This window comes from Carica papaya, chromosome 3 (genome assembly GCF_054855325.1).
Source record: "Carica papaya isolate Zhongbai chromosome 3, ASM5485532v1, whole genome shotgun sequence".
Classification (NCBI taxonomy): domain Eukaryota; kingdom Viridiplantae; phylum Streptophyta; class Magnoliopsida; order Brassicales; family Caricaceae; genus Carica; species Carica papaya.
The window spans coordinates 20945370-20959023 of record NC_142311.1 but is presented as its reverse complement, the minus strand read 5'-3'; the positions used below and the strand labels follow the sequence as shown (position 1 = coordinate 20959023).

General features: G+C 38.5%; 1 protein-coding gene across 1 annotated transcript in view; it reads left to right on the top strand.

The window, feature by feature from the left end:
* The window catches only part of LOC110818494 (Adaptin family protein), a 30936-nt gene extending 17711 nt beyond the window's left edge, over nucleotides 1–13225 (top strand). The window contains exons 10-11 of the mRNA XM_088216255.1: nucleotides 2084–2227; nucleotides 11647–13225. Of these exons, the coding sequence (XP_088072381.1) occupies nucleotides 2084–2227; nucleotides 11647–12741 (1239 nt within the window). The 3' untranslated portion in view covers nucleotides 12742–13225. The remainder of the gene's footprint in view (nucleotides 1–2083; nucleotides 2228–11646) is intronic.
* Nucleotides 13226–13654: the final 429 nt, after the last annotated feature.

The window sequence follows — 13654 nt, the reverse complement described above, 5'->3', positions numbered from 1 at the left end:
CTATCAATGATAGAATTGGGTTTTATGTGGAGAATGGTTTAAAAAGGGTGGGCAAAGATTCTGCAGTGGGCTTGGTAGAGTTGAGGCGTAGGGATCAGTCTTTGGTGGCATGGCAATGTCTTCAATACTCTAGGGACCTTTGATATAGACTGGTAAAGTGAGTTTTCCACGAAAGAATTTGTGCTAATGGGGATAAGGCCATAGGTATGGGTGGGAAAAATAGTCGTTAACCATCAAAACCGAACCAACTAGCTCATATCTGTAGTGGATTTTAGCCAAATCCGAATTTATGCAGGCAGTTCAGTGCGGGTTTTAATTGGTGTCATATCGGGGCAGGGTGGGGGTTGGTTTGATTTAAGGTGAAGAAGTCATCTAAAGCCGACCTGCAGTTGTACATATATATAAAGGATATTATATGTTTTAAATTTTTAATGAGAAATATAAAATGTACATATTTAATATTTAAAACACCAACTGAAATCACCTCCCAGACCCTCCCTTAATGTGTGTATATATATACACATAAATGGAAGCTATATATGTATATATAATCTAGCCTTCTCAGGTCCTCCTTGATGTGTGTATGTGTGTGTATATATATATATACATATATAAAATCCAACCACCTTTTGTTTAATGCTTCCCATGGAAGCTTTGGGATGCTTCTTGACCCAAAAAACATAGAGAATGAGAGAAGTGAAAGATGATGATTAGCTCCGCCTACAGAGAGCAAATGGGCGGGGCAGGGTGGAACGAATTTAACCAGAAAGCCACTTGGTGCTTATAAAATGCCATTTTTATGAACCTGCCCTAGGACTGGGGCAGGTCGGATTTCTTTTATTTGCGGCTTGCTCAGGTTTGGATTTTGCAAAACCCGCCCCAAAAGGATCTATCACTGTTCCCAGCAATAGCTTGTACAATGTACATTTAACTTCCTCGAGAAAAAAAAGGGATTTTATGCATAGTGATACTCCATAAATTATTTAGGAATTTATTGGGAATTTTGTAGCCTCCTCCCAAACTTTACTTTTCCGTTTCTGATTCCAAAGTTAGATCTTTCTGTCAAATTTTCTGATTTGTGGGCAATTAGCTTCGTAAGTATTGTCTATAAGTTAATGTCACTTTTTTGCCATAAGACTTAATTCGAGTGATCAGCCAGATTATATGTGAAGCTTAACATGCCTCTTATTTTGGGTGATGGATTTTAGACACAGCTTTAATCACAAATGAGTTAGTTGACTTTATCTTACAATTGTAGGGGAAGTTATGTTTTTGTCGACAAGGGTAGGGGAGGAGGATAGGGATCATTTGGTTAGATGGTATACTACTTGCCTACCAAAGTACAAGGGATTTGGGCATTGGGAATTTCAGATCCAAGAATTTATCTTTATTGGCTAAACGACTTTGACGCATTGTTCATGAACCTAACTTTTTGTGGCACAAAGTGACTAACAGTATCTATGGGAGTGGAAGAAACAGGGTGACATTTCATTGCATGTAGAACCAGTTCTCACTATAGTCCCTGGAAGGCCATCTTCCAAGCATACCCCTTGTTTACCCAAGTTACCCAATTTCGTATAGGAGATGGCTCTCGTATGAAGTTTTGGAAAGATACCAAGGTGGGGGACTAACCATTGGCTACCAAATACCATTGGTTGCAAAACTTATCCTCTAGACATGAATTCTTTGTTTCATGCTTTACATCAAACATTGAGGATAAAACATTCTAGAGTTTCCACTTCAGCATAATCTTTCAGATAGAGTAGCTTCCTGGTCTGAGCTAGATTTATTAACTAAGCAATTGGTGAGTCCACCAACTAAGCTAGTTAGTAAACATGCGAGAAGTGCTACAAAATATTCTAATGATCATTGTTTAGTTTTAATTGTAATTTGGTGCCTGGAATGTTTGAGTGCTCCTCAGCTTGGCCTTCTATGGTATTCCATATTTAAATTGGGAGTCCAGTTTCTGTTATGAGCATATATATATGTATATTGCTTTCAAATGGTGTTAGGATCTTAGTTGTTTATCATATTGAATTTTTATAAGCGAATTTGCATTTTGATAACTTGTCTCTTGTGGCAGTGTCAGTCTTTGGCTGAAGATCTATTGGCTTCCCACTCAACAGATCTGCAGCAACGTGCATATGAACTGCAAGCAGTTACTGGACTAGATTCTCATGCAGTTATGTCTATCATGCCATCAGATGCAAGTTGTGAAGATATTGAGGTAATCTTTTTTTCTTTTAAAAAAAACAGTTTGTTCGTACGCTTGCTTCTGATGCAAAGTCTTCTCCTTCTCAAAGAAATTGGGTTTATTATGCAACTTCTCATTTATCGCCATCAATTTAAAATATATTTGTCTTTATCTTTTGTCAAAATTTCTAGGCCTGTTTATATTATCTTGGGTGTCAACATCTACCTACCTGTAAAAAGCGTCCTAGATACACGCAAGCTCGTGCCTGCACACACATATGCAGCTTTTATATCCAATTCCATTATGCTAACATTTACAGCTTTGTACCCTTAATCACATCTGGTATATCTTGGGTGTCTCCATCTCCCTACCTGTGAAAAGTCTCCAAGTTACATATGAGCACGTGCAGATACACACATATTTGCAGCTTTTATATTCCAATTCCTTAATGCTAAAATTTACAGCTTTATACCCTTGTGATTAATCACATCTGGTTTGTCTTTGAGTTGCTATATTATCATTCTCTTTTATATCGTCTGGCTTACACTGGAAGCTTGTAAATTAGGAACCTAACTATTTGATATTCTAGTTCTCGAAGTTACTTTTCTGTGTTTTTTGCTAAACACAGAATGGCTGCACTAGAACTGATGACCATTTTGGTTAAGATGCCATGATCTAGTTTGATAAAGTTGCTAACAAGTATCTAATAGACGTTTTGCTTTTTTGTCCTTTGACTTACTAACATGGGAAGCTAGTAGATATGGAACTAACTTTTCTGGCACTAGGTTCTTCTGGACAGATACTTGCGTGGGACATTTTCAGGAACCTGACAGATTTTGGTTTAGTTTTTGAGAAATTTTAAGATTGTAGTGGAAGGCTAGTGACGCACGCAGACGAAGAATAGTGAGAAGAAAGAAGGGAGCTGAGAGGAAATCACAAAAGTGCGAGAGAGGACAAGATGATTTACTTGTGATTTGTTTAATGACCGTACATCATTTAACTTGGATTCTTCCTCCAGCAACTCTCCCACTCTCACCTCACACCTCTCCTCCATTGCTTCCTCTCTGATTTGTAAGGCCAGTCTCAGATTGTGTCCTATTTCCTCCTCCGCCGTCTCCTCCGCCATTGAAACCATCTCCAGTCTGGTTCCCATCTCCACATACAGCTTGGAAAAATCACTGCTTCTTCCCTCTCATATCTCTGCACCACATTCAGAAACTTCCTCCAGTTCCCTCTCCATGTTCATTGTCTGCCCGTTCTTCTCCATCTCTAGAATTAGCTTGGCGATTAAGACTAGTTCCGCTCCTCCAGCCGCCAATCTTTGATGACAGCCAATAGTCTCCAGAAACTCTCCTTCGCCTTTTTTGTCCCTGGAAACCTTCCTCTCCACCAGATTCGATGCTGTCTTTTCCTCTTTCAGCTCCTCCCCCTTTGGATCCTCTCAAGACCTGGGGTTTTCTTGGGATTGGATTGTGGGGTTAACCTGACTGTGTTGCTGATCCGAGCCTGTTTTAAACATCATCTGCCCTGTTTTCTAAACCTTAAAACAAGCCCGAAACGAGCAACCCTTCTGTTTCTTCCAGCCCAGACATTGCTTCTACTTGACCTTTTGGGCCTCCGAGATGACCCAGCCTGCCCATCTCTCAGTATCCACTTGCCTTTCTCGCCCAAGGCATATCTTCGACCCACTCCAGACACACCTGTCGGGTCCATTCCGCAAATTTCCTCCGTTATTATCACGCCCACCCACATAACTGATTTTGGCCAGACCGACCAAGCTTAGTGTCATGTTAATTAACTTCAAAACAGCTCATATCCAAACTGTTTTGGTCACCCATTCTTCTTGACCTGACCATTATCTCTCCCTGGTCGACTTAACACCTCTGCAAAGGAATCACTATAACTCATCTCCAGTCGTAATCCCAGCTCTACTCTACAACACGGACACTGGACAGTAGCCCGCATTACGATCTGCCCACTTTGGCTACCACTGTTAAGGTTCTTCACCTCCACCAACTTCACCCAACCACCTTGTGTAGAGCACCCATTATCTGCCACCACCCACGGTTTCCACACAAGGCCATCCATAGTGTGTGGTACCTGCTCCGCTGGCTCCTCCTCCAAACCTTACCACCCTTTACCCAGAAGAACTCCCTGAAGCAAGCCAACAACCGCGCCACATCCTCCTCTAAAAAATTCATTGATTTCCGAAATCCCTCCTGTTTTCATATATCTTTACCCCCTTTCTTTCCCCAACAATATCAAAAGTTTTTTGCTTTACTGCCAGGAATCTCCTGTCTCCAGCCTTCATGTTCGCACACCTCTAGGTGTTATCACACAATGTTCGACAGTGCCTAGACCCTCACTCCCTCTCCCAGCCTCTCCCTTGCTTCAATAATTCTAACCTTTGTCAAGCTCAACTACTTAGGCTCTATAAGTAACTCGAGCCAATCTTCCATCATATTTCGTCGACAGGCCCTGGCTCCATCGAGCCGCTCACAGACAGTTTAGGGAGCGAGAAACGAGATCTCTATAGAACATAAATAAAGATATATGTATATCTACATATGTGCATGTCGTATGAAAATATTGCAAGCTATTATGATCATACTAACAAAAAAGGCAACACAAGAGATGACTGCATTAAGAAGTGAATGTTCAAGTTTGTTCAATTCTTATATTTCTTTGTTCGAGAAGCGAGGAGAAGACATAAAATTTTGGGTGAATCCAAGATCCTTATTGAACAGGTAGGAGGTCCCCTTTGACAGCATGTGCAAGCTATCTTGTGCAGATTTTCTTTGGCAGAAGACATGAAATTTTGGGTGAAGCTCAGACCCTTCTTGAAGGGTCAGCTCGTAAGTGACTTGCCCCACTCTGGCTTCAATTGAATGGTCCATAAGGATGGTGATACTGCTATGTTTGGAAATGTGTCAATTGGAAATGCTCTGAGTGTTTGGCTTTATCTAGTTGAGCATTGCTTTGATTATAGATTTTTTTGCTGTGATGCTCTTGATAGAAGTAACATGTCCTTGTTATAAGATGTGTGAATAGGCAAAATAGACATGTTGATCTTTTGAGGAAAAGTTCGTTAGACTTAATTGTAGAAGAAGCTGTTTGTAGACAATGAAGATGTTCAAACGAAGATCTTTTATAAACTAATATATCATTAAAAAGCACAAAAAAAAACAAAAACTTACAGATATATGATTGCAAAATGGAATTTATGAGAACAGAATTTTTTCTAAAAGAAGTATAATACAATAAAAAGCATTAAGAGAATACAACCCATATATAAAAATAATACATGTCAGTCAAAATATCAATCCGACCCTTAAGTAATCACCAAATAAAAAGGATGATCCTTAATGGAAAAAGCTAGGGTCTGGAATTGAGCATCCTTAATAATATTAAAAAATAATTTTGTACCATAGAGAGCTCTCTATTTCTCTATTTCCACACGACCCAAGTAGTCAAGGGGTTAAGACCTAATTGCTTGTTATAGTGCTTATTTCTGTGGATACCTCTCCATGCGTATAGCTCCTCTTTGACTGATCTAGCCACAATCTAATTCTGCCCCAATAATTGTAAGCCAAATAGCAGAATATAAGATACAGGGCGCCATAGTAGAAGACGATTGATTGCAGCTGCTGCCCCTTTGCACAGATAGCACCGTTCATAATATCTTTCCCACTTTTAGTAAGATTTTCCAGGGTTAAAATGCAACCCCTTTTCCCTCCCAAGCAAAAAAAAAAAATTCTCTTTATGGATGCCTTAATGTTCTAAATTAAATTCCATGATAATTTTTCACTATTTCTAACACTCCCAGTCAAGAAGGCATAATAAGACCTTACTGAAAAGGATTCTCCCACACTAATATTCCCCGTATGGTCATTCAAGGCTTCTGGAGAACATGAATGTCTTGATAGCAAATGGATCAAACTCACATAATCATTCGTCTCCTAATCATTAAGGTTCCTTAACAAGTCCACCACTCAAACTTTGCTACCCAAAGAGGTGGAGAAGAATCTGCCATCGTGGTCTCTTTGTTACACGCCAATGAAAAGATTGTGGGAACACCTTGCTCCAAGGTTCCCCCTTTTAGTCATTTATCGAACCAGAGTCTCACTTTTTGGCTTGACTCAATCTTCCAAACAGTACAATTCTAGAACTCTTCTCTTCTCATGCCAATCCTCTTCCAAAGGCCAAGACAGTATGTCATTGAGTTCTTGAATAGCAACCTATATTGTCTATACATAACTTGGCTTTAATCACTCTCCACTGAAAACTCTCTTCCTCCCTCATGAATCTCAATAACCATTTTCCTTGCAGAGCCTTGTTGAAGTTGACTTGAGACTTGATGCCGAAGCCCTCCCATAATCTGTTCCTTTGCTGCCTCCCACCCTACTAAGTGATAGCTCCTTTTATCTTCAGAATCTCCCCACAAAAACCTGTTCTTTTTGCTACATCTATTGAGTGTTTCCATTAAAAGGATAAATAGGAGTGAGGATAATGGGTTCCCTAACGACAAAAGATGTTGATGTTGATTACAAAGATGTGAGAACATGGGACTCGGTCATAGAAAGGTTTGAGAGGATGTTAAATGCTAGTATCTATTACTCTTATTAAAAATATGTTGGCCAAACTTCTCATCTATTAAGAGAGACTTAAATGCAAGTGCCTATTACTCTTATTAAAAATATGTTGGCTAACCTTCCCATCTATTACGTGTCTCTCTTAACAATCCTACTGAGTATGGCTAAGAGATTAGAATCCATTCAATGCAGATTCTTTTGGAGTGACTTGAAGGATAGAAGAAGATATCATTTAGTGGCATGAGATGAGATTAAAAAACAGTTGCATGAGGGTGGTTTGGGGTTGAGATCATTCATGGATATGAACAAGGTGCTTCAATGCAAGTGGCTTTGGTGGTCTGTTAGGATACTATTTAAGGGTAAAATAGGGAAAAAATATGTAAGAGTAAAAAAGACATTGTACAAAGGTAGTCTGGTACTTTTCATTATAACAAACATGTATCTAGAGTTAGGGTTAGGGTAGTTGAACGAAAACAGAAAACAGGTACAAAGGAGACACTTACCTGATCATCTACCAGCCTCACGGACTTTTGCAACCACCTAAAAGCACCTAGATAGAATATGTGCCATTTTAGCCTTTCAGAAAAAAAGATGCTGATGTGATGCATGTTTTTTGCCATGGCCTCCATTTATTGGTAGCCCATCCTATGCAGCATATAAAACAAAAAGCTCAATGATACATGACCATGTGCTTTTTCCAATCCAACTTATAAGTCACTCCTCTTCTCTGCTTCTCACCAGACTATCACAAACCTCATTAGCAATCAAAGTTGCATTAAGAATTCGTTTCCAAATTTGTCACTCTCACACAAAAGCATGTTGGATGCCCTCCTCAATACTTCCCACCACTCTGCCTAATCTTTTGGCCAACACATTTGCAATCAGCTTATACATGTTACCGACTAAGTTTATGCGTCTAAATACTGTGATGTTTCTGGCCGTCGACTTTCTGGAATAAGGACTAAAAAGGTGGAATTCAAACTAGATACAAAGGTGCCCTTTTCATGAAGTCCTTAAAGATCAAAATGATATTCTCTTTCATAGACTCTATGTTAGATAAAACACATGTTAAAACCATCTGACCCTGGTGCCTTGTTCCCCTTGCAACTTCTTAGAGCACTTAATATTTCTTCCTTTGTAAATGGAATCTCCTACCCATTCATTTCTTGTTCATTCAGACTGTTAACTCTAAGCCATTCAAAGAATATCATTGAAGTTGCTGCCTCAACTATATAAATCAATAAAATATTCCTTTGCTTTCTCCCTCAAGTGTAAGTTCCCATTAATTATTTGGCAATTAATCTCCAATCCCTCAATAATACTTGCATCTTCTCCCGTAGAGGGCAATTCTGTGAAAAAACTTGGTACTTTGCCCCTTTGTGCTTGTAAATGATACATAATATACTTTTATTTCAGAAAAAAAAAAGAAAGATGCTGATGTAATGTGTGTTTTCTCCACACACTACATTTATTACTAAAGCCACTCTTATGCAGCATATAGAGTAAAAAGCTCAATGATACATGATCTTATGCCTTTTCTATATCTTACTTATAAATCACCCCTCTTCTCTGTATCTCACCAAATTATTCACCACGTCATTAGCAGTCAGAGTTGCACTAGAAATTTGTCTCTCTCCACAAAAGCATGCTGGACCTCCCCCACTTTGCATAATCTTTTGGCCAAGATATTTGCAATTAGCTTATACATGTTACCAATTAAGCTTATGGGTCTAAATACTTAGATTTTTGTGGCTGCAACACCTTTTGGAATTACTAAAAAGCTGGAATTCAAACTAGATAAAAGTGCTGTTTTCATGGAATCATTAAAAATCAAAATGATATTCTCTTTTATTGACACTATGTTAGATAAAACACAAGTTGAGACCATCTGCCTGTGGTGCTCTGTCCCCATTGCAACTTCTTAGAGCGCCTAATATTTCTTCCTTAGTAAATGGAGTCTCCAACCCATCCCTTTCTTGCTCATTCAAACTGTTGAACTCTAAGCCAGTCAAAGAATGTCAAAGGAAATTGCTTCCTCACTATATAAATCGTACTTTCTCCCTCAAGTCTAAATTCCCATTAATAATTTGGCCATTAATCTCCAATCCCTCAATAATACTGCATTTTCACCTGTGGCTGGCAATTCTGTAAAAAAAAACTTTGTACTTTCGTCCCTTTCTTTGATCCATTAAGGCCTTGATTTCTGCCTCCATTTGATATCTTCCATTAGGGGCAAGTTTGTCTCCTCTAGGCAAATATTTGCCTACTCTCTTCAACCTCATGAGACAGGCTATTCTGCATTCCTCTCAGTCACCCCTTTCCAATTGTCCTAGTATGTAATCCTTTCTAGTTCTCTTCCTCCCATGCTCCTCCTTACTCCATTTTTACATAGCTGAACTTTTGCAACTCTAAAACTCACATGGCTTTCCACCCTAATCTCGTCCAACCACACCTTAACTTCCTCCTGGAAACCTGGGATTTTGAGCCATTTATTTTTAGATTTGAGGGGATGCGGACCTTATGTGATTCCTTTCGGTTTAAAAGCTATAGGGAAATGTTCCGAAGTGACCCCTTTGCTGAAGTTTCTGAATCATATTCGAACTAGGAGAGTGACAAGATGTTGATACTAGGAATCGGTTAATTCTAGAGAAACTAGGATCATCTCGACTTTTGACAAGTCCACCTTCCCCTAGCTAGTGGCAAGTCCACCAAGTCCAGTCTATCCATGATTGCTCTAAACTCTTCCATGCACACCCTCAAAATATTTTTCCCTGACTTCTCATGTATATTTAGTACCATATGGATATTAGCTCCTACCACCTAAGGAAGATCCCATCCTCTTTTGGAGTCGTCAAAATCCATCCACAACAATTCCCTATCCCTTCCCTCCCCTTTCCATAGACACCCATAAACCCCACCAAACACCATTTGATTTGATTTTGAATACACATGAAACAGCACATTCACCCGCAAAATCATTCTCTCACTCCAGCACACTCTCATCCCACATTACCACGTGGAACTGCTGTTAGAGGCTTTAATGTCTCCCATGATAGGCTGCACTTGTATCAAATTGATAGAACCCTGAGATTGAGATCTAGATAGGGGACAGCTAAGCAAAGTCATTCGACAATCTGGAAGCTTGTTTAGTGGATTTGCATCCTCATCTCCATATGACGGCAGTTAGGCTTGTTGAGGAGATAACATACAAGCTGTTTGAGATTTTTCTCAGAGTAACTAATAATAGCTTGATGATTAGGGAGACAATGGCAACTAGTCTCCTGTTAGTTGTGATTAGTACCCTGATCATTTATTTACAAAATGCGAACAAATCTGAATTGGCCAATCTACTTCAAACCCTAGCCTTCTTTGTAGAGAAGTACAAATCTGAACTCCGGAATAGAATTATAATATAAAAAGGACGTATTCTGCTGTTGCAGTTTACTGCTTCTTTCCATTGGTCTAGTTAGGTTGGAATTGAATTGGATAGGATGTGAAGAGTTTCTTAAAAAACTGAATAATATGGGACATGAGTTTTTCTAGAAATGTGGCTGTTAAAATGCTACAGCTTGAATTCTTTTGTTCGGAGGTTCAAGGCTTGAGACAATGTTTATTATCTTGGTGGTTTAGATTAGAAAGAGAAGACAAGATGCTAAGGCATTAATTTGGTAGGTTTTTGTACGAACATAGTGAATCTGTGCTTTGGTTTAAACTGTAACTATAAAGATATCTTTGGTTTTATTTTCATTCTGGCTTTAGTTAATTCTTACTCTTTATTTTACAGCAGTCTTGGCATGTATAATTCAAACTTATATTTCTCTTCAATGTTGAGCAATCCTACCATCTTGAATTTATTGGGTGAGATAGACTTTAATCCATACTTCTTCCTGGGAAGGGTTTTAGTTCATAGAATTCCGCCTATGAACAGTATCTTTTTAAGATGAACTGTGTCCTCCTTTTGTAGTTATAATCCAATTTGTTTAACTTCAGCTGTCACCTCAAATTCCTTGGATGAATTTCCAAGTTCTACTTCCACATGTAATTACAGTGTGAGTGGAGGGAATCAAAGATGAAATTAAGAAGCAATTCAGTCCTTGTTTTCCCGAAAAGTAAGTCAACTCAGTCATTAAGATTAATCTTGTAATTAACTAAAGGAATATGAACAGGTTTTACTAAGATTGAACTAAATGTGCCATAAGTCTAAAAACATTGGTTTTTTTAATAACCAGGTAAAAAACCTTTTTGGTATATTTTCTATCTAATGCTAAACTGATTTCCAGTTCTAGTTTTATGTTAGCTTTAGTAAATATCAATCGAATATAACTCTTTATGTTTGAGCTATCTCTACTCTCACCTTGAATTTCTCAGGGTTCTGAGTCAACTACAAAAAATCATATTATAATTATGTTCGTATTAAGGTTGTGAAAATGAAAAAATTACCTAGAGATTAAATGAGAAATAAACAAAACGAGCATAAATATTTTAGCAACAGTTTTTATAGACTTGTACTATCTAGCTATGCTATTAAACCAATTGGAAAGAAATATTTTATGCTACTTTTTTTATGATCTCAATCTCAGTATATCTTCTGGTTGTATTTTCCTGCTGTTTAAAGTTGAATTTTGCATTATCTCCTTTCAACTTTAGGGCACTTTTTGGAATAGTATATATGTCTGTAATGGAGAGATGTGTGACAAACCCCTAGAGCAAGCAACTGACTTTTCTGTGCGTGTGAACTGAAGAATCTATTCTCCTTGTACTGTTTATATATGTATTCCTGGCAAGGCCTTGTGTTTATTTTTATTTTTATCATACTTCTCATGATGTCATGCAAGAATTCTAACATAAATCTAATTGCAGGTTGATAAAAACCTTTCATTTCTTGACAGTTACGTCAAGCATTCCCTGGAAAGGGGAGCTCAGCCCTATATTCCTGAGAATGAGCGTTCTGGAACATTAAATACGAGCAATATCTGGGCCCATGATCATCATGAAACCTCATCTCATGGTCTTCGATTTGAAGCATACGAGCTCCCAAAGATCTCAGTCCCATTAAGGAATCCTTCGGTTTCACTTGCATCCTCAACTGAACTTGTTCCAGCAGCTGAACCCTTATATTATGTGGAGACACAGCTGGCGACAACCAAGACATCTGTGTCAGATGCAGGATCATCGGAAGTTAAGCTTCGGTTGGACGGGGTGCAAAAGAAGTGGGGTAGGTCAGCATACTCAACTCCTGCACCATCTACATTGGAGTCTCCTATTCAGAAGACGGCGAATGGCATAACACAAACCAATGGGGCTGGCACGGTGAGTTCAAAAACACATGATACGTATGATTCAAGGAAATCATCAGTTGAAATTAATCCAGAAAAGCAGAAGCTTGCTGCTTCACTTTTTGGGGGTCCATTGAAAGGTGACAAGAGATCGACTTCTACTGGCCATAAAGTGCCCAAGACAAGCACTTATTCTGCAGAGAAAGCTAATGTATCGAAGGGAGCAGTTGTTTCTGCAAATGATATTTCGGCAGAGAGGACAATAACTGTGCAACCTCCTCCAGACTTGCTTGACTTGGGTGAACCAACAGTTACCAGTAGTGCCCTATCTGTGGATCCATTTAAACAACTGGAAGGGCTTCTTGACCCAACCCAAGTTACTTCAAGCATAAATCATGGTGGCGCTACTAAAGCACCTGATATCATGGCACTATATGGAGATCAGGTTAGTAGTACTGTTAGTCCACTACCATCTACCATGGATGATACCAACATTTTATCTGGATTTACAAATGCGGGAAGCCAACCTGCTCTTGGAGGAAGTACAGTAATGCAACAAACACAATTTGGTAAAGGGCCAAACGCTAAAGATTCCATAGAGAAGGATGCGCTGGTGAGGCAGATGGGTGTGACTCCATCAAGTCATAATCCTAATTTGTTCAAAGATCTGCTAGGCTAAATGTTGTCCCATGTTTAAAATCAAAATGTCCTTGAGATACTACTAGTCCACACGTGATCATGCAACTGGCTACTGATAAGTATCTTGTCAGTACAAGGTATGATTATACCAAGTGAAAATAAACATACAGTTCAGAATGTGCAGTGCTTTAAAGAACTAGGTACAGGTTTATAGTTGCTGAACAGTACAGTTCTGCTTTTGTGGTAGATATAGAAAGTTGTAGATGTTGAAAAGTTCTTTGTCAAGTTAATCAGGACTTCCTTAGTTTTTTAATCCATTATCGAGTTAATCAGGAGGAGCTTCCTCTGTTTTTTTATCCATTATCGAGTTAATCAGGAGGAGCTTCCCATGCTTGTGACACATAAGATGGTTTTGGTGCATGCTTGAGAGGGCAGAAAACATTGAATTTTATGGCGTTGAGCCATCCTGTTGTTATAATAATTGTTTATCAATGAGTTATTTGGAGTTTCTCCAATTCCAGACACTACAAAAACTTGTAAGTTTGTTTCCATTTGACTAGTTTTCTATGCTTCGCATCGCAAAAAAATCTTATGGTTAGCTGATTCGGACTGGAGAAAAATTTTACTTCTGTAACTGACTTTTTTTACTAATCTCTGTTTGGACTGCTTTCTGGGAGGTTATGAACATGGAAAGTCATTTTTTGGAGACATTCTAGTTCCCACTGTTACTCTCTGCTTGACTATGGTTGTTATGTTGGTGACTTTTTGTCTACTATAAAAGGTTTGTTATACTTTGGGGTTTTTTTCGTTTTACCAAACTCTTCATACTTACTTTTCTATTGTAATATTAATGAAATACTCCCAAATACTTAATTGACCGCTAGAATAAATTTTCTTAATGATATTCGAAGTTATTTGTTATTTGTTTTCTGGTAAGTTGAGCCCTAACAAGA